Here is a 26,242-nt window from a genome sequence, read left to right as displayed (position 1 = left end):
TTATCACCATTTTACAGTCAGGAAACTAAGGCTCAGAGAGATTAAGTAATTTTTCCTCAAATCACACAACTCAACCATACAGGATCAGAACCTGACTCCAGTTTTCTCTAATTTCAATGTCCCCTCGTTTTCCACGTCACACTGACTGTATATTTCATTTTGGAAAATAAACGATGACTATCAATCTGAGACACGTAGGAGCCTTTTCTTAATTCCTGTCTTTTTAAACTGCGCATAGTATGAAGGTATACATTTGACGTTCGTGGGCACTTGCTTCTTAAGAAGTCTCTCCTATATTGGTTTTCATGACATTGGACTTTCCTGACCCTTTCAACCCTCCTCCTTCATCTACTTATTCCTCTACTTTTTGTCTCACCCGATTAATGTAGGAATCCCCTGATTGTCTATCCTTAATCATCTTCTCTTATCTCTCTACCATCTCTCTCTTGAAAAATTCATCAAATCATAGGATTTCAGATAAGCACAATGATTGCAGGGCTCTATCTCCAGCCCCTCAATCTCTCTGAAATTCCTCTCCCGTGATTCCATACTTCGTATTCTACTAGCATCAGAAATTGATACATTGAGACCTGCATGTATAATTTTCTTTCCAAAAGCTACTCTTCTGTATCACCCATCTCTTTTAACAGCCCAACTCTCCTTCTAGCCAACCAGTTCAAAATGATTCAGATCATACTTGACTCTCTCTCACTTCCCTCACCCAAAGAGCTGCCAGATCGTGTTGAAACAACCTCAAAATTTCCACTCCTATCACCATCAGAGACCTTTGAGAAACCTTCTATCACGTCCTTCTCCAATATTCTCACTCTCAGCTTCCCATAACATGACTCTACTCACATCACAGCCTTGAGATCTAGGACTGTGTGACTCCCTAATGCTTATGGGATGAAGTTCACCTACTTTAACCTTCCTTATGTCTTAGGTTCCTGAAGTAGATTCCCAGCTGCTTCCCCAGTCTTACTTCTTCTCCCCTTCATACACTTCCTGACCCACTCATCTTTCCCGACATAGTTCCGGTGTTTTCCAGACTTCATGACTTTGGTGAGACAGGAATCCATGCCTTCTACTCTACACAACGAGATCCTGCTTAATTTTCAAAACTCAGGGAAAGTGACTACACCTCTGGAAGATTTTTCTAATATCCCCAAGTGGAATTCATCTTCCCCTCCTCTGAATTTCTATACTATCTTATTTTTTACCTCTTGTGTAACATTTTTGTCTTCTACCTCGTAATATGCAGTTATGTATCAGATAGACCCATTACTTGACTGAATTCTCTGATGGTAGGAATCACGTCTGATCCATCACTATAGTCTCCAGAGTGCCAAGCACTGCCTTAGACATAGCAGATCCTCAAAAAACACTTGTAGAGTAAGGTTACTTTTCAACAAAATCCCCTTCTTATTTTTTCCCACAAATCCCAACTGACAACCATAAACTGAATACAGGACATGTTTACAGGTCATCTGGCTAATAAACTGTCCTTCAAAGTCAATGGACTGTTCTTAGATGGCTCTGTTTTATTTCTATGGCCTTAGAGTGGAATGAAGTTAGCAAATCTGTGTAAGAGTTACATATTCGATGAATCGTTATGAAACTGATTCTATCTTGACTTCTCCAATAAAACAAAAGTCCACTTAAAGTGAAGCCTACTTAAGAAGTTCAAAACAAGTTATCCAAGTTATCCACCTTTGGAGGCAGATAATGTGTGATACAAAAGGAAGAAGAAGGAGGAGGAGGAAGAGAAAGAGAGCTTTTTAGCATCAATACCAGCCAGCTATGGGCTTTTCAAATGTTTATGCTTCTTAGGAGCCCTGGGTTAGTAAGAATTACCATCATTTGACATAATTGGAATAATCTAATCTCTATGGCGGAGAAAGACATTCTGCCTTTGATTTAGGATCTCATTGAGAATGACTAAATGATGCCTCACCACAAGTAATTTAATGTAACATTTATATGCAAGGAAATAGGAGATTGTTTTTCACTTATTAGCTCATTTATCAGATCCTTCCAGAGAGTTAAGTTGGCATCTAGCCCAGACAATGGTCAAAATGCACTGGTATTTAAATGTTTTGCTTTGCTATTTACATGACTCCTCTTTACTTAAAAAATGTTTTTTTAAAGCTTTCAATAATATCTTCTTTATAAACTCTAATAATTTAGTCATCCACTCAAGAACTTTTTATTATGTACTAGGCATTTTACTAGCTCTACTCTCATGGGCTTATAGGCTACCAGGGGAGAAAACAAATAACAACGAGGAAACAAATACACTTGAGCTATGGAAGAATTAAGGAGGGTGTTGGTAGATTCAGCAGAGAGAACATTATTAACTGCAGTGGCCAGCTCTCTGACACCCAGCGGCTAAGAGCCAGATAGCTAACGTTCTGGAAAAGCTAATGAAGATCCTCGGAATAAGAAAGAGCTTCACGTGTTATAGGCAGTGAAAAAAAGGCCAATGTATTTGAAGAGTAATGAGTAAGAAAAAATGAAAAAATAATAAAGTTGGAGAAATATTTAGGAATGAGAACATAGAAAATGACTTTTTCTTGGTAAGGCGTCTACATTTTATTCCAGGAGGAAGGGGAAATCATAGAAAGGTGTTATGCGAGAGAGGGATGTGTTATAATTTATGGTTTGCAAATTCATTTTGGCAACTGGGTGGGAGAAATTAAGGTGTGTTGGGAGGAAGTGAGGATGGGGAAAGTGAGAGAGTATTGCAGAGTCCAAGTGAAAGGTGATGCAGGCTTCAAGCAGGGTGGTGGCAGTGCAAATGGGGAGAAGTGGCTGGAGATCTACCTCAATGGGGGTACCCATGGAACTTGCTGCTGGATTGTACGTGGCAGGTGAGACAAAGAAAGGACTAGTTTTCTGACTCAAGAAATCCTGTGAATAACGATGCTGTCTAATAGATATGGAAGCTGCAGGAGGGAAAGTTTGAGGGCAGAAAATCAGTTCCATTTTGAACCTTGTGTGTCTGAGATACTCTTAAGACAACCAAGGAGAGGCCAAGTAAGCAGCTGACACAAACCTGGCGTTTGAGGACAGGTTGGAGCTAGGTCTGTATGTGTTGGAGTTTCCAAAAGGAGATGGCATTTAAAGCTTTAGAAGTGAATGAGCCCACCTAGGGAGAGATAAGTCTTGAGAAACTCCAATATTTAGGGTAGGACAGAGGGGAGAAGCCAGACAAGTAGCGTCCTCCAGTCAAGAAGAAGAAAGATGAGATGACTGTGTTGTCTTGTAAGATGACAAGGAGCATATTCCATAAAGGAGGCCTATTGAGTAGAATGGTCCTGAAAATTGGAGTTAAAAAAAAAAAAGACCATAAAGGTCAGAAGAGTAGTTTCAGTCAACTTTTGCCAGACCAACCCTACTAAGTTGTCTCTTAGGCCTATGAGTGGAACATCCAGGGGTAGCAGAACTGGGAGAATCATCTATATGCACCATTCAGTGAGAACAACATCTCTGCTTGGTGGTAGAATCCACAGTGAGGTTATCTGTGTATAATAAGTGTATGATAGATCATTCAAGAATGAACCTGTAGAGAGAACCAGCCTAAATGAATCATTTGAAGTCCACTAAATCTGCCTTCATGTAACTTCCCAACTCTTCATACAGGCGAGCAATTTTCCATTCAATTTTCATTTCCATTGCCATTCATCCTCTCCCTGACACTTACCTCCTGGCATCTGGCACTCCCCCCAGCAACAGAAATTTTTCTTCCTATTCTCTTCCCTTCCCCACACCAAAATATTCACCAAGAATGCTCTGGATAGGTGTTGTCCAATGTAGTAATCACTAGTCAATGTGACCATTTAAATTTATTAACATTCAGTAAAATTTAAAATTCAGTTTCTCAGTTGCACTAGTCACATTTCAAGTGTTCAACAGCCATATGTGGTCAGTGGCTACTGTATCGAATAAGGCAGATGTGGAACATTCCTATCATCTTTGAAAATTCTATTGAACGGTGATGCTCTAGACAATGACATTTCCAATGAATCCCTGGGCTCTGAGACACACTTCCTCAATACACTGCAGTGACGGTTCTCAATTAGGAAACTGACACATGAAGGTATCTAATTGCATCAGATACTACATAATGCCTGCCCAATACTCTTTTCCCGTTGTTAATACTAGGGGAAGCCTCATTATTTTTCAGAGAGGTGATAATAGTTCATCTGGAAAATATTTGATTACTCAGGCTCCTTTTGACCTAGAGGTGCCCCTAGGACTTAGCTCTAATAAGTGAGATATAAGAGAAAATCTCTTGGGTGAGGTTTCCAGGAAAGCTATTGTCTTCCAAAGAAAATGGGACAGACTCAGCTAGCATGTTATCCTTTGCCCTTTGTCCTATTTTCCCTTTCTTCTTTCCTGGAAGATGAGCACAATGGGAGATTTTCAAGGAGCATGACAACAAGTCATACTCGAAGGGCAGAGAGGAAATGAAGAGAGAGGGTGTGTGGGACTCTGACGGCTCTCAGGTAGTTACCTCACCATCCATCCATCCCTGAAGTGACAATCTGCAGGCCTGTAGCTGAACACAGTCCTAACTGGTTGTGTGGTGAGGCCATTCAGGATGGCTGCGCCCCTGCTCTCTGTACATCCCCTGCTCGACCAGTCCCTCCTTCACTCACTTGCCCATCCAATCCTCTTAATTATAGGCTTAATAAACATACTGTATATGTACTGGCCCCTTGCCCCAGCCACTGGTTTCCCTGGTAACTGATGAGCCAACCTGACATCAGTTCCGCCCATAAATGGTAACCTCCTCCTCCCTGGAGTAGCAAAAATTGCTGCCATGTCCTGATGTCTGCCATAAATGGTGCGGTGTCACTCCAGGACCTTTTGCTGCAGACTTGTAAGATCCCCTGCCCGATAAACGACTGATGTCTCTTTGTTCAGTCTCCAGGTTGGGCAACTACAAAGCTTATAGGCCTGCAGGGTGCATCCCAACACTGGTACACTTACAAACTCAGGAAAGAGGTTTGTGATTTTAAGATGTAATTTGGAGATAATCACACTGCTACCAACATTGTCCAGCTAAGAAAGGCGTGGCCTGAGTGAGTGGTCTGAACCTTCCTCAATGTGAGAATTCCAGCAATGCCTGGGAAGGGGGTGGTGGTCACTGCACTCATACTCTCAGGCTGCCTGATCTTCTTCAAATTGCAGCTACAAACCAAAGAACTCCCTGAAGAAATGAAATGTGAACTGATTGTATAATTAATAGGTGGCTCTTCATTATCCCTTCCTGTTTCTTAAACTGTACTCATAGTCTCATTTCAGAAGCAGAGAGGACAAAGCAGAGAAAAGCAATAACCAGTCCACTCCTTAGTCTCATCCTGGGTATGTGGAGTACAGGAGGGAGATCTCTGGTTTAGCTTATATTAGTTCAAAACAATTAAACACACGTGAGCCAACATGTAGATATATTTTCCTTATGAAATCTTAAAATCAAGTACCCTAAAAATGAATACATCTTAGGGACTACCTCTCTGGATGAAGTGTGTTTTTCTTTCAGTAGTGACATCTGATTTTAAAAATCCATGCATTTGTAGGTCACATAAAATTTTTATTGTTAATAGGGATGTTTTGAGAAGATCCACATGTGGTCTATGATCATTGAACATGACTTACCAGTAAGTAAGTGAGGCATGGTCTTACTTCCTATTGACTTTCTCTTTGCCAGTCACTGTCATGACCCTCATTTTCAGGTTGTAATTTTGGTGTAATCAAAACTGAACTGCTTAAAATTATGTAATTGCTTACATTCACCTTCAGGTACAGCTGCTAATTTATCCCAGCCTCCCAGAATTGGTTTAATCGCTTTCAGCGTTTATTGTTGGGAAGGTGGATAAAAATCATTGGCTCTTAGGTCTCATGAGCCTGCTGATTCGGTAGGTTTACAGTTATTTTTGGTTCTACTTATTCCTTGTTTGCTAAAGTGCTCAGGGAGTCCCTGCTTTGGAGCCAGGGACCCGCATTTTGATCTCTGGCCACACAGTAGAAACGTGCTTCTTGTCCGTCCCTCCAGGTGAAAGGTCACAGACACTATGGCTCGGTGTCTGGCAGTGAACTGAGAAAATTACCCATATTAGTGATGTCAATTTTGTTCTCGGAAGCTACACCAGAGGGATGATGTTAATGTGTTTCACACACTCCTAGTAGTGAGATTCGTTCCCCACTGGCTGCCACATGATGGGGAGACCAAATGCTTTGAACAAAGTAGCTGCCATCCTTCGTCAAGGCACAGAACTGCTGATTCGTATGATGCCAACTTCCTTCCAAAACATTCTGTAGCTGGTGAATCAAGAAATCTAAAACAGATGTAATTTTTTGTCCTGTTTTGGAGATGGACACTTCAATGAACTCCGTATCGCACAGATGCTGAGGCTTCTGTGGCTTAGAAGTCTTATGCCCCATAGGAGCCCAAAATCTCTTCTAACTATTCCTTAAGCATAGCTTCCAGAAAACCTGCAAGGGACATGCCTGGTGGCAGAGTCACAGCACTCATGGAAGCCAAAAACCATGGCATTCCCGTAAGACATTCATAGTTCATTCACAATCCCTCCCAATCTAGTTGAAATTTATCGATCATAGGTCACATTACCATGAGCAATGTTGCCTGGTAACATTGGCATCTACCATCTTCTTCTGTTTCCAGGGAGCTGGAGTGGGGAGGTTAACAGAGGGTCAGAGTCTCTTGCAGCAAGGTAAAGGGTTTTGTTAGCCTGTTGTCCATATTATTTCTAATACTGTCTCCAATACATCCAAGTTTTTCCATCTTTACCGTCCTCCATCTAGCTAAACCACCTTCATCTCTCACCACTCATCTCCTAAATCCACGTTCACCCACCAACCCCACAAATACACACTCCTCCCAGCAATCCAAACTTCACCTGGCAGCCAGAGGTACTTTTTAAACAGAGTGATAACGCTATTGTCTTGTGTAAACTCCTTGTATGGCTTCCGATCATCGCTTGAGTAAAGCCCCAAATCATTAACACGGTTTACAAAATCTGTCATACCCTGCTCCCCTTTGCATTCTCATCTCCTATCACACAGGGTTTCTCTCCAGTTCTCAAAACCCCTTGAACATGTCACCCTCCCTTCCCGCATATGCCTCGGCACACTGTTCTGTGACTCCTGGGTCACACCCATCTCTCCTCACCTGGCTACGTTCTATGCATTCAATTACCAAGTATGGTGGTCATGATGCTTAGCTGATTAATACATGTCAAGCACATGTCATGCATCATATAGTTTTTACCAAATGTGAAGGCATTAGCGAAGCCTTCCGTAGCCTCCAGTCTATGTCAAAGCCCCTATCATGTATGTTTCCATTGAACTAGTGCTTCTTCTTTCAGACCATCCACCTCATTACCCTTCCTTTCTCAATGTTACCCTTCAAGCATAATCATCAACTCCAATAGATTCACCACTGAATCTCCAGGGCTGGCAAACAGTTTTTGAGCTGTTTGAGCTGGAGCTCAACAAATATTTCTTGAATTAAAGAAAAAAATAAACGATTACCTCAGTTTCAACCATGCAGAATGTGGAGGAATTTCCACATTGGAAATATTTATTCGAATTTGAAGAGTATGAAGCCAGGAGGGAATGATGCTAAGAAATCATCTTGGCAGACACTGACCTCAAGATAAAAGAGGAAGAAAGAAGCGGAGATTACTCGAGGACAGTAAACAGTGAGCAGAAAAGACAGGCAAAGGCCATTTCTAGGGAAGTGCTAAGATTTACTGGTAAGCTCTGAGAGATGAGTAAGAAAAAAGATCAAGTGGTTATGAGAGAAGTGAGAGAAGAAACAGGGGGAAGGTGTTTCTGAGGCCCAGGAGACCATGTCAAGGGGGATTCTGAGTAACCACAGCTCTATGCTGAAAAGCGGTCACGTAGAATGAGACCTGAACGGCACCCTGGATTTGGGCAACTAAGAATTACGAAAAACCCCAGGGAGTCAGTTATACAGAATGGTGGGAGACAGAGCAAGTTTCCATGGGTCGAAGATTGAACCAAGAGGAATGCAGACATACAGGTCAGAGGTAAAGGCATCAAGGAGATCAAAAATATTTAAGGACATGCTTGTGTTTGAGGGGCAGTGCTGGCCTTTACACGGAGTAAGTATGCAATGCGTATTTGCTGATTTAATTATTACATGATAGGATATTATTAAATAAGAAGAGATGTTCTTATGATAACGGATATTTTTAGATAGACTGAGAAATACAGAAACTTCGGCGATGCATGCTCTTATTCAAGCCCTAACGGCCAGTGTCTTCTTACCTGTGCTCCTCCCTGCTTGCAAACCCATGAGAAGCTTCTCCATGGAAGGTGCCCTGCTGAGTAAGAGCCACTAAAAATACTTCTGAGATGCATATGGCCACTTTGATTTGGTAGCTCAGTGGCAAGTGTGAGGATAGAAACTGCACCATGCAAAAACAACAGACAGGAGAATTCATCTATGCCGTCCAAAACTGAAGACAAGACAGTCACAGTTCTGAATAAACTGTGGTTACAAGAGGAATAACCAAGCAAACGTGGAGCTCTGTTCTGTGTCGCATAGAGTTTACTGGAATCCACAGCATAAAATTCCACCTGAGAGGTTATGTCTATCATTCTCTCTATAGGTATATAACACTAATGATAATAATATCTAATGTATATAACATATAACACATGTGCTAAGTACTTTATACACATTAACTCACTTAATCTCACAATAACCCTATAAGAGACATATATTATAATCATCTTTTACAGGTGAGAAATGGGGGTTATGTAAATTGCCTCAGGTCATATGGGGAGTAAGTGGCAGAACCAAGGTTGGAACCAAGAAAGCCTCATGTCCGTAGTCGTAACTACTGTACTATATTGCCATTTACATTTCTAAATAGTTAAGTACATTTACATAAATGTTTGTGAAAGGAACCTGTGATCCCCTTATCAGCGGGTTTACTATGTCATATACTTTAACACTGAAATTATCTACGTTCAAACTTGTTAATTAATGGCATGTTTCTTGTAATTTCTGTCCAGAGAGCAGCTGAGACATAAATGAAATTCAAGGCTATAATAGCCAAGGCTCAAATAATTCCTTCCATAAAGCAGTGCTCAGAAAATAGAGAAATTAAAAATCACAGTACCTTGAGTACTGGAGGCCAAGTGCAAAACTCACGTGGGAGGTGATGTTTCCAGTGAGAACATGAATTACAGTTGATCTTCACTATTCGAAGATTTCACATTTGATAACTTGCCTACTCGCTAAAATTTATTTGTATCCCTGAAATCAACACTCAAGAAGCTTTCCAGGTCATTTGAGAACACGGGCCGAATGGTGAAAAAATTGAGTTGCCTGAGGTTCACATTCCCAGCAAAGATCAAAGAAGGTCACACTCTGCCTTCTTTGTTCAGCTCTTACACTGTAAACAAGTGTCCTTTTCCCAATATACTTGGTGCTGTACATTTTGCACTTTTGTGCTTTTTGTTGGTGATTTCAATGTTTTTAGATGGCTCCCAAGTACAGTGCTGAAGTGCTATCCAGTGTCCCTAAGTGCAAAAAAGGCTGCGATGTGCCTTACGGAGAAAATCCGTGAGCCAAATAATCTTCATTCAGGCGTGAGTTATAGGGCTGTTGGCCGAGTTCAATGTTAATAAATCAACTACATGTGACACAATATGTCTTTACATAGACACACACATAAAACAAGGTTATGTATTGATTGGTTGATAAAAATGCTGCAAACAGAGACAGGAACCTAGCTAGGCCCGTATTTCCCTCAGGAGCAGTGAGTCAGTATTTGCCAAATCCCTGTTCAAGACAACTTTATAGACCGCAGCCACCATGAATACCAAGACTAGACTTATCTTGTTGAGGAACACTAGCAGAGCATCAGTGTGGACTGTACACTATGGGCAGCTTTTCTAGCTACATGTCACTTCAGATACACATGAGCGGACCACTGAGGGGGACATCTCTCTCCCTCACCTTCCTGGAACTATCCCCCTCCAAGCAATAGGACTGACCATCAGAGTAAAGAGTCACAAAAAAACCTACACACTGAAATGTGTACAGATGTGTGCATAGGCCCTAGTGCAGAACCTGTGGCAGAATTTAAGGCTCCAGGCTGTCAACTGGGCTGCAGAGCTCAGATGAAGCGGGAGAAGGTAAGTGAAGCCAATCGACAACCTTTTAAATTATTGGTATTGGACTTCCCTGGTGGCGCAGTGGTAAGAATCTACCTGCCAATGCAGGGGACATGGGTTCAAGCCCTGGTCAGGGAAGATTCCACATGCCGCAGAGCAGCTAAACCCGTGTGCCGCAACTACTGAGCCCACGCTCTAGAGCCCGCGAGCCACAACTACTGAGCCCGCGTGCCACAACTACTGAAGCCCACGTGCCTAGAGCCGAGGCTCTGCAACAAAGAGAAGCCACCGCAATGAGAAGCCCATGCACCGCATCGAAGAGTAGCCCCCGCTCGCCGCAACTAGGAAAAGCCCGCATGCAGAAACGAAGACCGAATGCAGCCAAAAAAAAAAAGAAAGAAATTACTGGTATTATCTTAACCCTAAATCTCTCAAGGACATTATCTGAATGTCAAAGTGAAATTTAAGAATAACACCACAAAATATTTTCAAGAAAAATTTCCAAGGTGTGTTTCCTTTACCTACTTGAAAAATGTTCCAAGATCTTTCGGTCGGTAAAATGTCTTTAATACAATCTAAAATACGAAATTAAAATGCATAGGTGATTTCCTAGAGCTGGTTGCTAAAATTTAAGAAGAAACACCAAGAGAATCCATCCAATTATAGAGATCAAAGATGCTTTGCTTATCTGATTACTATTGTACTAATATTTGTTGGCTGCTAGCTGACACAGGAGAAGCAGCAAAGTTTTTCCCAACTTTGAAAACACGTTTGTGCTCTGATAATTATGTTCCAATATCATCTATATTTGGGAAGATCAACCATCTAAGAATTAATCTCTAAATGTGTAAGCAAGGATCTCCCAAATCGTAGCCAAGGCTCTACCAGGAGGATAAGATATATTAGCCTGTCTCCGGCTACTGCCTAGGCTACTGTGCCACATCCTGTATCCAATCAAAGAGAGGATGGATTGTCGGTAGGAAAATCTAGCCAGTGGTAAAGAATAAGAATCTGCACTATCCAGAGAGGATAGACCACCCGGCGTGAGAGCTGCGGTCCTTCCGCATGTGTATTCTGCAGGGATCCCCCGGCAACGTCATCCTTTCTGTTATGATGACTTTCACTTGGCACCCCCTGGGTTCTCTGCCCCGAGGTTTTCTCCAGCCGCAGAAGCCTGCTCTGATCCCGTACCTGTGAGGCATGCTGGATGTGGCCTGGCAGTTAACGTCTCCTAGAAGCATTCCTCAACCAATGACTGATGATGTAAGAATTGCGTGTTTTACTCGGGCTCCTAGAGTTCCATCCTCTGTGCTGGGATGAAGCTCCAGTTGACCACAGCAGTAACTGGGTTGACAGCACAGTCTTAATCGGCTGCCCCCTCCTCCATGCCACACTCTCCCACTCTCCTACCAGAAACTCCTTCCCCTTTCCAAGGACTTGCATCCAAATCCTTATCTCAGATTCTTACTTCTCATAGAGTTTCTCTACAAAAAAAAAAATTCTAGTCTCTGGGGCAATTATATTTCTGATTGTATATCAAGTAATTGGTGTTCTTGTTTGTACATTGGTCTTTTACTAGTTTGGCTAATGGGAGTCATGGCCCTCTGGGACACAGAGGACTCTGGGTAGATGGACAAATCCAGAGTGTAGACACGCAGAGTCAAGAATCAGTCTAAAAAATTATCCCTTTGTGAGATGCTTTCTCACTTACCTAGTAAACATTTGATCTCTTCTAACAAGCAGATATATAGATTTGCTTTCATCTTTGGTTTCCTCCCCAAAGATAGAGAGAAAGAGAGATTCACTGGGGGAAGGGGGGACTGGTCATTTAATGGGTATGTAGATATGACAGGTTTGTCAAATGTCAAGTACTTAACAACAACAATAAAAAGGACTATAATCTGTTTAGGTATGTCTGATAACTAACACGAGTGAAAAGAGACTCTAAACTAAAAATAATATTGATATAAAGTCAAAACAGCGGGATATCACTCTGGGGGAAATTGTGGTTTAGAGAGAGATCTGTGAACTGAGCTCCACAGCTCCAACCCTGAGTCTGGCACTTTTCAGTGATGGGACATTAACACCTCAAACCTCATTCACTTTTCCATTTGTGAAATGAGAAAAGCAGGAACTATCTCTGAGGATGTCTGTCATGGGAACTGCGAGAGAGAAACCACCCAGCCCAACAGTTATTAAAAAGGGCCTTTTCCCTTGGCTCACAGAGAAAGGAAAGAAGAAAATATTTTTGATCAAATTCCAAATGTTTTATAGTTGGTTAGAGAGAGAGTAGCTAGATAGATATACATAGAGGTCAGAGAGATGATAGAGATAGGTGGTGTGCCAGCCTTCCATCACTTGTACGTACATGTGCGGGCTTTTCCCCCAATAATAGTGCCCAACTGCATTATGATAATTATCTTAAAGAGATACAGTTATATTATTTTAGTGTGATTCCATGTCCAGTTCACCTCAATTGTCCTGGAAACCTGGAAGGAACCGCAATCGGCATGCACCCTCTCTACAATACGGAGCTTTGCAAGACTGAACTAGAACCATGGTAACCCCCTTTCCCTCCCCTGGATGAAGCTCAGGTGGACACTGGCAACATTCTACCCCTGGGACTCTCCTTTCTGCTGTGTTAACCTTCGTGACAACCCTCATCTGCCTCATTCTTCCTTTGCACTGTTTATTACTTCAGTAAGTTCGTTTTGGGGTCTCAGAGCCATCATGGAAACTGAGTGTATATCTCTTGTGATTGTGTAATTAACTTGGAATATAGTCTTACTGCTTTATTTTCCAAGTCTCAGGTGATACTTACTTCCCCGATCCGTTTTTATCAGTAATCAAAACTGTAAACTGGTTGAAGCAAACCCTTTCACTGTCTTCAGAGGACTTGGTTTAGTCTCCACCATCTTTTATCAATAGCATGCTTTATCCTGTCACATACATACACGTGGATTAAATCAAGAGTCTAAGGTCCTTACCAACCTAACGGTATACTGCTTTTAGGTCTAATTGTGTATTGCTTTTTGTTTATCTTCTTTGTAACAGAATTTTTTTAAAAAAAGAAGGAGAAGTAGGATAAGAAAGGCCAGGTGAAGCAGGCTGCACGTAGGGAGCAGAGGGCTCTGAGAATTGCTCACCTCCACAGACCACGCCGTCCAAGTCTTCGCAGCGGCGATCGTCACACTCACACGTCTTGCCATATACCCTGCCGCCTCCCGGTGGGTAGCAAGTGCATTCGCCACACTCACACTTACCTGCAAAACACAAAGGCAGAGTGCACTCAGTAGGAGGCTCACAGAATCAGGAAGGCTTTGAAATTAAGCAAGCATCCTATTAGACTTCCTAGACCAGTTCTAGTCTGTGGCTGATAATAGCTCAGCAAATACCTTTTCCTACCTCCCTAAGGTGAAGCTGAAGGTCAAGCACAAATGCCAAGGAGGTCAGTGGGAGCTGAAGTGACAACTCCTGGCTCATGTCGTTCCCATCTTCTACTTTCCACTTTCTGTTTCATTCATTTTTTTGTTTGTTTCATTCACTTTTGAAGAATAATCCAACTATTAAACTCTCTGGGTATTTCATATTCCACTTATGAGACCATTTAACGTAACTGAGTCAATTTTATATATTTTGACATAATTTGCCATAATGTGGTCATTTAAAAAACTATTTTTAGTGTGGGTCTGTCTGCCACATCAGAAAGAAAATGTTCATAGGTACATTTCAACCTGATATTTTAGTGATGATTTGGCATCAATTTTTGAGTTCATAGAAGTCATTTCAACATGGAACACATGTCCGAGTGCATGTCCTAAATATCTATTATCCTTGACTTAAAGTTGAAAAGTATAAACATGTTTTGGAATGAGTTTGGTTCATAGTTTGGGGATTCTTAACTATTTATCTTTATGTTTATAAACAGTTAAGTCTTTATCTTTATGTCTTTTGTTATTTGTTATTATTTCTGGAGCTGTAACTATGCCTCAAACACTATAATTCCTTCAATTCTGTCATTTTGTTTTCATAATACCACACATTGACTAGCATTATCACTATCATTTTACTAAACAGGAAATGGAGACATACTGAGGCCAAGTTACTTTCCCTGGTGAACCAGTTCTTAAGGGACAGATTCAAAATTTATACCCATTCTCATTACACTTAAAAGTTTGTGCATCTAAACATTAAGTCATATTGTATCTTAATATACTCATAATGCAGCACCAGAAAGTACATTTCTTTTTTCTGAGGAATTGGTACTGGTTTGCCAGAAATTCAGCTGAGTGACTACTCCGAGACATCTGTTACTCTCTGTCATTATCCCAACCATCATAATTACACACCCACTGAAATGATCATAAGATACTTCAGGGCTGACCCTGCAATGTTGTTAGTCATTCTGTTGCTGCATTTGTATCTCGTTAAAGAAATTCTGAGCTGGGATATGATGGAAGAAAGAAAAATTAGTATTTAGAATCATATAATTTCAGAGTTGTAATTAAACATAATCTAACGCAGTGACTCATAATCTTTTGTGGCAGAAATGGCGAGGTTATGGTCCCTTTGAGAATCCAGTGAAAGATATGGCGATAGATAATGTTGTTCTGGCCACCCTTCAACCCATCTCTCCTCCAACCTGGAGGCAGTGCCAAGTTCAGCCGGAGTCAGAGCCCCTCCTCTTTCCCCAATGATACCCCCTCTTCCTATGGACCGGCAGACGGAACAGAGACACGCCAGACGCTCTTGGCCGGGGCTTGGATTCATGAGGGTGAAAGCAAGGCACAGGGCTGTGGCAGAATGCCAAGTGCAACAGCATAGCAGTGAGCATCCAGGGGTAGGAGAGCTCGGCACACAGAGGCTGAAGTTTAAACGTGACGGCTGCAGGGGCTGGTTCTCAGCAGTGCCTTGCTTCGCTGGGGTGCTGCATGAGCTGATTGTCCAAGCTTGTGTTCTGAGCCTAAACTCTTCTAATAAAATGATTTTTCATCCCAGTTAATGACCTCGGTTTCTGTTGTACGCAATCAAGAACTCTGACTGGTGGGGCTTCCCTGGTGGCGCAGTGGTTGAGAGTCCGCCTGCCGATGCAGGGGACCCGGGTGCATGCCCTGGTCCGGGAGGATCCCGCGTGCCGCGGAGCAGCTGGGCCCGTGAGCCATGGCCGCTGGGCCTGCGTGTCCGGAGCCTGTGCTCCGCAACGGGAGAGGCCACAACAGTGAGAGGCCCGCGTACCGCAAAAAAAAAAAAAAGAAAGAACTCTGACTGGTAGACCCCAGATCTCTCCCTGGAAAAATATACCAGCACGTGTTTATTTGCTATAAAATGTCAGGAGGATCCATGACTTTCTGCAGTTTATTTAATAGATGAGGAAACTCAAGTATGCTGAGGCTAAATGACGTGCTTAAGGCCAGCAAAGTAGACGTCAGCAGTATTGGTCCTAGAACCCAGATTTTCTGAGCCCTGGTTAATCCCCAGCTGTGCATAAACACACTGGTTCTCTCATAGGGAGATGTGTGAAGGACAACAACGACCCAGACTGTGGAGAGAGGCAAAATATAGGACGGTCAGCAGTGTGGCCCTGTATGGTTAACTAGTCCGTGGTGGACAGATGTGGGAAACTTCACCCACATCATTCTGACAGGCAATCCACTCCCAGTTACCAAGAAACAACACTTTTTAAGTTTGAGGGCATATGTATTTATGCTGACCATTTTATTAGCATTTTGAGGCATACAGGAAGTTCCCTGAATATGTATTATTGGCTTCTTTGAAAAGGATGAACTAACTACTGGCATATGTGTTTAAATATCTCCATTTCACTGTTTTCATTCTGGATAGGGTCTTCTATTTCTCCCAATCTCCCAATTTATCCGCCCCCCGCCTTTTATACAGTTGGATAGTAAAGTGTTAATATATGGTCCTAGGTACCTTTTTTTCCTGATAGATTGTAATTCAAGCGTCTGTTTAAAATATCAGACAATAATTAACCATTTTGCAATTCATTTTTTAGGCCGTGTGTCTGTTGGTGTTTTAAAAATATGTTAAGGCAAATACTAGCTGAATTAACTTTATGTATGTAGCTCTAATTTAGTTTTTAGGATACAGAAGATTCTGATGGGATGGCAAAGCATTAAGCATTAAGAAAGGCTAATCTGTCACACACAGAAAGGTAAAGAAGAGTAAATTCTTCATGCGGTCCACATTTTAAAGGGCATTATTTTGCTGTCTCAGTTCACAACTTCACTCCATTCACTACCAGGACATAGACCTGCCAGGTGAATTTCCACTCATCCTTTAAGATCCAAAGTAAATTCCACCAAATCCATGACACTTGCACCCTCCTAATCACTCATCTTCACAAAAACATCAGAATTAACTGCACTTCTCATGTGTCCTCATAATGTTTAAACCAATATTTATTGAACAGATGCACTAAATAATAATCACATGTAAATAGTTTGGTAACACTGACACAAAGCGTGAGCTTTAATGGAAGAACTTGAATTTAGAATAAGACGTTTCTCCCTGGAATGCAAAGGCGTTTCCAATCACCTGAATACCTTCATTTGTGTTTTCCACAGTTACATCAATGAAATACGTTCCACAGCAAATTCATCACCTTTATTCACAAACTTACTCCTTTTCCTGCATTCTTTTATCCCGGAGAAGGTCGCTATTCATTTAATCTGTCACTGAGTCTTGAAAAAACTTGATGACATACTTGATGCCTTCCTTCTTTTCATGAACCATTCTTCTCCTTTCAATTTCAAATTTCATAAAATCTACTTTCCTAAAACATAGCTATGATGATGGAACTCCCCTTCCCGTGATGGTCCCACATGACCTTTAAGGCAGAGATCAAATTTCTCAACAGGGCTTTCTACACAAGATCCAACTCACCTTCCTAAGCTTATACCCAACAATCACAGTGCACTCATGTTCAGAGACTTTGTTTTTGTGCTCCATTTCTTCTCTCTGCCATGCACTCTATAACTTTCTCTATAAAATTCAACCTAGTGTTCAATAGCCAGCTTAAATCTGAAATCCTCTATAAACCCTTCCTTGCCATCCCTGTTTGGTCACCTGGAGGATCTGTTCCTTCTCTCTGATCCCACAGTACTTGGTTCACACCGTTAGTAGATCAGTGAATGCACACTTTATACTAAATAAATACATGCCAGAACCCTACCATAAATAGTGATCTATTTATGGTCCAGGCTGATTTGTAACCTGTTAGCAGCCAGCAAAGTTCTCTGTTGAGGTAGTAGCAAACACAAGCCTCAGAATGGGAGAAAATATTTGCAAACGAAACAACTGACAAAGGATTAATCTCCAAAATATACAAGCAGCTCATGCAGCTCAATATCAAAACAACAAACAACCCAATCCAAAAATGGGCAGAAGACCTAAATAGACATTTCTCCAAAGAAGACATACAGATGGCCAACAAATACATGAAAAGATGCTCAACATTAGTAACCATTAGAGAAATGCAAATCAAAACCACAATGAGGTATCACCTCACACCGGTCAGAATGGCCATCATCAAAAAGTCTACAAATAATAAATGCTGGAGGGGGTGTGGAGAAAAGGGAACCCTCCTGCACTGTTGGTGGGAATGTAAACTGATACAGCCACTATGGAGAACAGTATGGAGGTTCCTTAAAATACTAAAAATAGAACTACCATATGACCCAGCAATCCCACTACCGGGCATATACCCAGAGAAAACCATAATTCAAAAAGATACATTTACCACAATGTTCATTGTGGCACTATTTACAATAGCCAGGACATGGAAGCATCCTAAATGTCCATCATCGGATGAATGGATAAAGAAGATGTGGCACATATATACAATGGAATATTACTCAGCCATAAAAAGGAACGAAACTGAGTTATTTGTAGTGAGGTGGATGGACCTAGAATCTGTCATACAGAGTGAAGTCAGTCAGAAAGAGAAAAACAAATACCTTATGCTAACGCGCATATATGGAATTTTGAGAAGCGGTACTGATGAACATAGTGGCAGGGCAGGAATAAAGACAAAGATGTACAGAACAGACTTGAGGGCACATGGGGCGAAGGGGAAGCTGGCATGAAGTGAGAGAGCAGTAGTGACATATGTACACTACCAAATGTAAAACGGATGGCTAGTGGGAAGCTGCTGCATAGCACAGGGAGATCAACTCGATGCTTTGTGAGGACCTAGAGGGGTGGGATAGGAAGGGTGGAAGGGAGGTTCAAGAGGGAGGGGATATGGGGATACATGTACACATATAGCTGATTCACTTTGTTGTGCAGCAGAAACTAACAAAACTTTGTAAACATTTATACTCCAATAAAGATGTGAAAATAAAACACTTAAAAAAATAAAAACAAATTCAGAAAGAAAAAATATAAGAAATTGAGTCTCCTCTCCTTTATTTACTAAATGGTAGTATTTCAATGATTAGTTTAATGTTATGGAGATGTAACTGTGGATTCTCAAATGATTATCCAATTAGTATTCTGATAAGTAAGAATGAAGGATAATGGAAGTTTGCAGGTCTAGCACTAGCAAGTACTCTGTTATATATAACAAATTGAGAGGAAAATCTAAAGAAAGATATATTCAAAAATGCAAATAAACCAAGTAATTTTTAAAAAGACAATCCAGGAACAGGATGAAAAGGATGGAAATAACTGTCTGAAAAGAAATTAATTCAGTCAACATCATCAATATCATCCAACCAAAACTTAACTGAAATTTACACTGAGTCTGCCCACTCCAGGTAAATTTTAATAAACTTAACCTTTAAGGACATACAAAATGTTAGTCCAAAGACATACTTTTATAATGGATTGCAATCCCTATGAATTGTATTTAAAGGCTATTATACACTAGCAAAGAAGGGTAATGAAGTAAAGCAGATACGTAGAAGTTCTGATTAAAACAGATTTTACTTAAGCATTTCAAATTTGACACTTCTACAAAATACAGGAAAACTTTAAGTCAGAACATGGACAAAAAGCACAGTTTACAGCTCATCTAGTTTATCCTGAAGATACAAAATTAAGAAAGACATTTAAAAACTTTTAATAGTAGAGGGAGTACAGGTAAAGTACATGAGCACACACACCCTATAGGGTTACAGAAGGTTCCTGGAAAGGTGAATTCGGAATGAGTCTTAAAGTGTTTGTTAAATGTTAATCAGGCAAAGAAGAAAGAAAATAAATTTTAACGTAAGATTCAGTTAAAAGAATGGGCTCTGATTTTAAATAAATCTGGATTTTAATCCTGGCACATCCAATCTTAAATGTGATTCTTTGGAAGACTAAGTTAAACCTCATTTATTACGGCTACAGGATGGGGATAATAATGACACTGATCACGTAAGATTCTGGTTAGGCTAAATATTATTATACATATCAAGTACATAGGACAGGACCTGACACATAGTAAGGGGTCCATAAATAACAGATATTATTATTTCTATTTTTATAATTAAAAAAACATAATGGGAGGCTTGAATTTCAGTACATAAAATCCATTCCTTTACTTTCTGATTCTATTTCTCTACAAAAATAAACCAACTGTATTTCCTGATCCAGAATGAGATTATTTAAGAACACCATATCATCAAATGCACCTGCTAGCCTGGGAACAGAAGGTACACTCTCTACAACCTTATTTTCTTCCACTTTTTAAAAGGGCAAAACCACACTTGCAGTACATGCTCAATATTTGGAGAGTAATTAGAGGCTCACATAAAACAGAAAAGAGATTAGCACTTTACTAACACAGTCCTCCTTTGCCTAAAATAATAGGTTTACCATAGCAACCTGATTGTACTAGGAAAAGCTCCTGCCAAATGCATCCAAAGTTCCCTTGAAATTTCTATGAGAAAGAATTAAACACTTCAGAACTATAATATTCTGTACCATTTCATCTAAGTACAAATATTTTGTGTGTGAGAATAAAGTAATCAGACATTTGAAAGTGAAGAGGCAACTTTCACCTTCCATTTCAAAATGAGCAGTGAGACTTCTTATAATTCAAGCCACACTTTGACACTACATTTGCTAGCCAAGGAAGAGATGCTCGTAACTTTTTAAAAACATGGATAAATGTCAATCCTTCTGTTTGTGTCTTCTTAGTATACAAGGATTAAAGTAATCAATCACAGACCTTTGTGAGGAAATAAGACATTTAAGCAAATGTTGTACTGATATAGTTTTCTGTTGTTTGCCCTTAGAGTGTCTAAAATTGAAACTGGGATATGGGAGTAGCAGGCTTCACTTTTCTCTAAAGGTTTTCCAAGGTATTGAGCAGAACTTCACAGAGGAAGTCTATTAGACCTCTAAGTAAGAGTATCTCGTTATTTCAACCTTAAGATTAGTTTCTATAACAATAACTAAAATTACTCAATTCATTTATTTCTAACAAAAATTTTATAAATTAGGTAGCAATATCATACGTGTTTACCAATATAACTCAGGAACTATGCGATAGACCCAAGGTTAAAAAATCAGAGAAAGAATGAGGTTGGAAATGTGGAGCTTAAGTAATTAATCAATGTGGCCCATCCTGAATGAGTCAATATAAATTAGAATAAGAATCTCATTCTTTGAGGCTGATAAACCCATTCACGGGACAGTGGGCAGTACCTTGCTTCAGAAACAAGGTTTTGGGATTCTGCAAACAAAAATCCTATCACATCCAGGCCTATGCCTGGTATTGAATTACTGATTCCATAGGGCATAAATAAACACATGCAACTGTAATTCACCATGAAAGACTCTATGGGACAAATGCCAAAGATAGAAACAGACAACAAATGCTATTCACCAGTGAAAGAGTTGATACAGAGAAACGTTTCTATAGAAAGTTTCTTGAAGATAAACTGTATTTGGGAAAAAAAGGGATAAGGTAGAATCAGGCCTTAATCACTTTTAAATTCTTGCTGGTTTTGTTACTTTAAAACATTCAAAAGTGTGAGTGAACATATCACTTCCTTAACGCACATTTCAGGAGAGCTAATTAAATTGATTTGAAACAAGTGTGGACTTTCTTCCCACATCAGGGATAATCAGAGAATTTACTTTACAAATTGAACAATGAAATTCATCTAACAATAAATAATACATTTCCATCAACAACAAGCTAATCTTTTAAAATGAAGAAAAAATACACCATAAAGCAATATTTTCTCCTGATAACTTATTTTTTAATTAGTCTTTATTTCTGAATCTACCAATATTAGTTTTCCCAAATCATAAAACATTAGAAAGAACATTGAGTATATATGTAAATGTATACATATATCAGAATGTATGAGTATACGTACATTTAAATTTGAAGCTATTGTAACTCCATGTGAGCAACTTATCCTCAAATGGCTCATGTAAAAAAAGTTCTTTGTACTATTCTTAAATCTTGTAAGATCAAAAGTATCTCAAAATAAAAATATTTAAAATTTTAAAAATATGCAAGTAAAATTCTAAACATAACTTATCTATGCAGCTAAATGTTTTTTAAAAAATAAAGTCTTATCAATAATTATGTATACACTTAGCCACATGTTTTACATTCACTTTTGGAAAATATCCTTTAACGTCATATTCAGGATTTAAGCCAATTTTTTTCAATAAAGCAATGTCAAATATATGCAGAGTCTGGGAATCATGTAGTCAAAAATGTCAGAAATTCAATAAACTTAAAATTTAAGGCTATAGTGAACTTGCTTTAACTCTGTCATTTTATAGCACAGTTAACATATTCAGGATTAATAGGTAAGAGTTACAGGGAAACAGAGTTTAATATACTGTAATAAATAACATAATACACATCAGAGTAGTCCATATGGAATGTGCTGCCATGGTAGGGAGTAAGCTTCCATCACTGAAGGAATTGAAGCCAAGAAGGCCGTCTTTGATAAGAGTTAAGAGTTTGTGCTCTGGATTCAGAAAGACCTAAGATAGAATTTAATATCAACCACTTATATGCTCTATAATCTTAGAAAATAACTAAACCTTTCTATTTTAAAATTTTCAAAATTGGGAATACCTACTTAATAAGTAACTTTAAAGACACCAAAACAGAAATATTTTTTTTAAGTATTACTGTTTGGATTTCCTAAGTACCACTGTGATATTTGTTTGTGGCATAGTGTTTAAACTTTAAGAAAAAAATAAATAAATGTATAACTTGAAGAGTAAAAGGCTTCCACAAATAGAACCACATATTATAATTTTATATAACTGGAAGTAATACACCATTTTTTCACAGCTAATCTGTTTCTCCCTCAATATGAATGTCTACTTCCTTTTTTGCTCTGCCAACAATGTATTTCAGATAACTTACGGTTTCTGTACTAAGTAATGCTACTTCTTTAAAAGGTATTTTATTCTGACATTATTTTTCAACAAACTCCTATGGCACCTGAAAGTCCTATGTCCGTTTTGTCTCTAGCCTCAGAAATAATTTTTGACTAGCAAAACGTCAATATATAAGTCAAAGCCTCCTAAGGCAGCCTGGATTTAAGTGGCCAAGATCCTAGAGAAAAAGGAACCATAGGGTAGTGAGTTCTACCCAATACACAAATAATCCCCTTCATGCATTTGTCAAGACTGAAACTTTTTAGGGCAAGAGGATAAAGCATTAAGCAGAAAGCAACATCTAGAAGATGAATAAACTAAACAGAGCTTTTGGTTTTTTCATCTGGCTGGAAAGACAGTACTTGGAACTCAGGGACCTTTGAGAAGGAGGGCATTGATAAACATAACATAAACATCCCAGGTTTTCACTTTAGAAATCATTTTAATGCCTGATTGGATTGAGGTTATCTGCCTTTGTACATATGTCTGCCAGACAAAAAGTAAATTATCTCTTCATGGAAGATAACATCATTCACAAATTTCTACCAATTTTATTAAACAATATTTATACCCAATTAAAAAATAGCTATATCAATAGACAAGACAGAATGACTAAAAAGGAAAGAGAAAAATAGACAATACAAAAAGGTCTAAAAATGATACAGGTGACCAAACTAGAATTGTCAGTAATGGACTTTAAAATAACTATGGTTAATATATTCAAAAAACTATTTTACTAAATGGAGAAATTATTCAGAGAATCATCTATAAAAAATGAAGTAGAAATTCTGAATTTAAAAATACAGTTACTGAAATTAAAAACTGAATAAAGAGAGTCAGTGGCAAATTAGACACAGGAGAAAAGAGGCTTAGTAAACCGGAAGATAGGTCAGTGGAAAAATATCCAGACTGAAGCATAGAAAACAAAAAGAATGAATAAAAAAAGCTTAAGAAATACACTGGACATGAAATAATATCCAAAGCATCTAGTTGGGTACCCAGAAAAAAAGACAGGATGAAGCAGAAGTAATATTTTAAGAGGTCATAGATAAGACACTTCCAATAGTGCTGTAATGGACTGAATTGTGTCCCCCCACCCCCACCAATTCACATGTTGAAATCCTAATCTCCAGTACCTCAGTATGTGACTATATTTGGGGATAAGATCTTTAGAGAGGTAATTAAGGTGAAGTAAGGTCATTAGAATGGGCCCCAATCCTAGTGATTTTATGAGAAGAGAAGATTAGGACACAGACACACACAGAGGGGAGACCATGTGAAGACACAAAGAGAAGATGGCTATCTACAAGCCAAGGAGAGAGACCCTCAGAATAAATCCAGGTTATTCACATTTTGATCTTGGACTTCCAGCCTCCAGGCCCAGAGGAAATAAATCTTTATTGTTTAAGCCACCCAGTGCATGGTAGTTTGTTATGGCAGCCCTAGCAAACTAATACACATGCCCAAAGAATTTAAGTTATGGATTCAAGAAGCTTCATAAAGCCTAAGGAGAATAAATAAAAAGAAAACCACACAGCATCGCTGACACACAGCATAGTCAATTGCTGAAAGACAAAGAGAAAATCTTAAAAATAGTTAGAGATAAAAAGATGTATTACTTTCAAAGGAAAAAAACAAGAAGATTGACAACTGAATTACCAAAATAAATGCTTAAATCACATGGCAATGGAATGACATCTTTAAAATCCTGAAAGAAAGTGCCAAATTAGAATTCTATGCCTAACAAAAATATCCTACCAATTTGATTACAAAATGAGAACGTTTCCAGGCAAACAAAAACTAAAATAAGTTGTCACTAGAAGAGCCTTATCAGAATAAATATTAAAGAAAACATTTCTTCACACAAAAAGAAAATGATCCATCCAGAACATAAACATTAAAATAAAGAAAATAGTGAAAAATGAAAGTAAATATAGGGAAATCTAAATGAAAAAAAACTCTACAAAATTAAAATAATGTTTTGTAAAAGTCAGTCTAGAACTTAAATTGCACGATGCTAGAATAACCTTGACAACAAAATCACACAAGGACATTACAGGAAAAGGATGTTACAGATTAATATCTCTCACGAGCTTTAAATCCAACATTTTCAAAAAATCATTTCCAAATGTGTTTAGTCCAGGATTAGAGGGTTGGTTTAATCATTTAAAAATCCATCAAAATATCTCACCACATTCACAGAAAAAAAAACATATTATAATCTAAATAGATGCACACTGTATATTTGATAATATTCAACACTCCTTCATGAGGAAAGAATAAAGGAATAGAAGCTAACTTCCTAATTTTGATGAAGGTAATCTAAAATAAATCTACAGCAAACATCACATTTGGAAGTAAAATATTGAAAACACTTCCCTCAAGACTGGGAGCAAGACAAGAATGTCCACTATCTCCATTTCTAAACAACATTGTACAGACTTCTTATCAAGTGCTCTAAAGCAAAAGAAAGAAAGAAAGAAGATGCATAAAGAAAGAAGAAATAACACTGTCATTATTCACGTATGCATGATTATGTTGGTAGAAAATCCAAAAAACCTACATATGAAGTATTAAAATTAAGAAGTAAATTCAGCAAGGTCATGAGACACAACTGGTTAATATAAAAAAATTAGTTCTATTTTGTATAGCAAAAACAAAAAGGACAAGAATTTTTAAAAGATATAATTTTGATAACATAATGGTATGTAAATGCAGAGGGACAAAAATAGCCAAAGCATTATTGTCAGAGAAAAGTGGGTAGAGAAATTACAATACCAGATTTTAACACATACTATAAAGTTATAGCATTTAAGAGTGTATTGCTGGTAAAATATTAGACAAATAGACAAATGGAACAGAATAAAAACACTGGAAAGAGACCCATGCAATATAAGGTCACTTTATTTATGACAGAGGTGACATCACAGTACAGTGGGGAAAGGCTGATTTTTCAATAAGTGGTTCTATCTAGCCTGGACTAGTCACTTTTGCTTTTCAGAAATTGCTATCTGTTCTCTTCTCACATATTGTTACACTAAGCTATTGAACTAAATGATCTCTAAAGCGTCACAGATGTATTCACAGAATTTGATTCATAAATCATCAATTGTAGCTACCAGTCTTGTTTTCTAGTTAAATGTTCCAAATATGTCTGGTCAAGTTGTATAATTTGTTAGACTCTAACAGCAGCTACCAAGGTATTACTTGCAGTATTTTTCTCAAAGACTGTTACTATGCAATGCAAATATAAAAATCATACTAATTTATATAACTTATATCTAAATATTTAAATTATGGCCTTCCATCACAAATAGAAAGTTGCTTGTGGTTCCCTTCAAATCAATTCATTTTCTAGAGAAACTAAGACCAACACTTCCTACCATTGGCTATAAAGTAATAGTAGTTAAATATAGAAACATAATTCCAAATAATGGAACTTACTAGGGTCATAAGTGATCCAGACTGATGGAAATACAGATAAATTCTCAAAGTATATCCTAATGAATATTGCCTGTAAAGGCAAAAAGACAGTAGTTAAAAGTCATGGAAACAGTTCAGACTGGGGGAAGACGTATGAGAAAAATTGCTTGACCTTCTTTTTCATTATTTCAAGATAATGAAATACTTAGTCATAGCAGATACCATAGAGACTTCATGGCTAATCTTAGCTACCTAGAAAGACTGAATGATGACCAAA

The 26,242-nt window shown here is 38.7% G+C and overlaps 1 protein-coding gene across 4 annotated transcripts in view; it reads right to left on the bottom strand.

The window, feature by feature from the left end:
• ITGBL1 (integrin subunit beta like 1) overlaps window positions 1-26,242 on the bottom strand; it is a 218,113-nt gene that overhangs the window by 11,284 nt on the left and 180,587 nt on the right. For all 4 annotated transcript variants that reach the window (XM_073795391.1, XM_033843480.2, XM_073795392.1 and 1 more), the window contains one exon: window positions 13,326-13,442. In XM_073795391.1, the coding sequence (XP_073651492.1) occupies window positions 13,326-13,442 (117 nt within the window). The remainder of the gene's footprint in view (window positions 1-13,325; window positions 13,443-26,242) is intronic.

Source organism: Tursiops truncatus, chromosome 18 (genome assembly GCF_011762595.2).
Source record: "Tursiops truncatus isolate mTurTru1 chromosome 18, mTurTru1.mat.Y, whole genome shotgun sequence".
NCBI lineage: Eukaryota > Metazoa > Chordata > Mammalia > Artiodactyla > Delphinidae > Tursiops > Tursiops truncatus.
The sequence above is the reverse complement of the archived record's forward strand: the minus strand, read 5'-3'. Positions and strand labels throughout refer to the sequence as shown.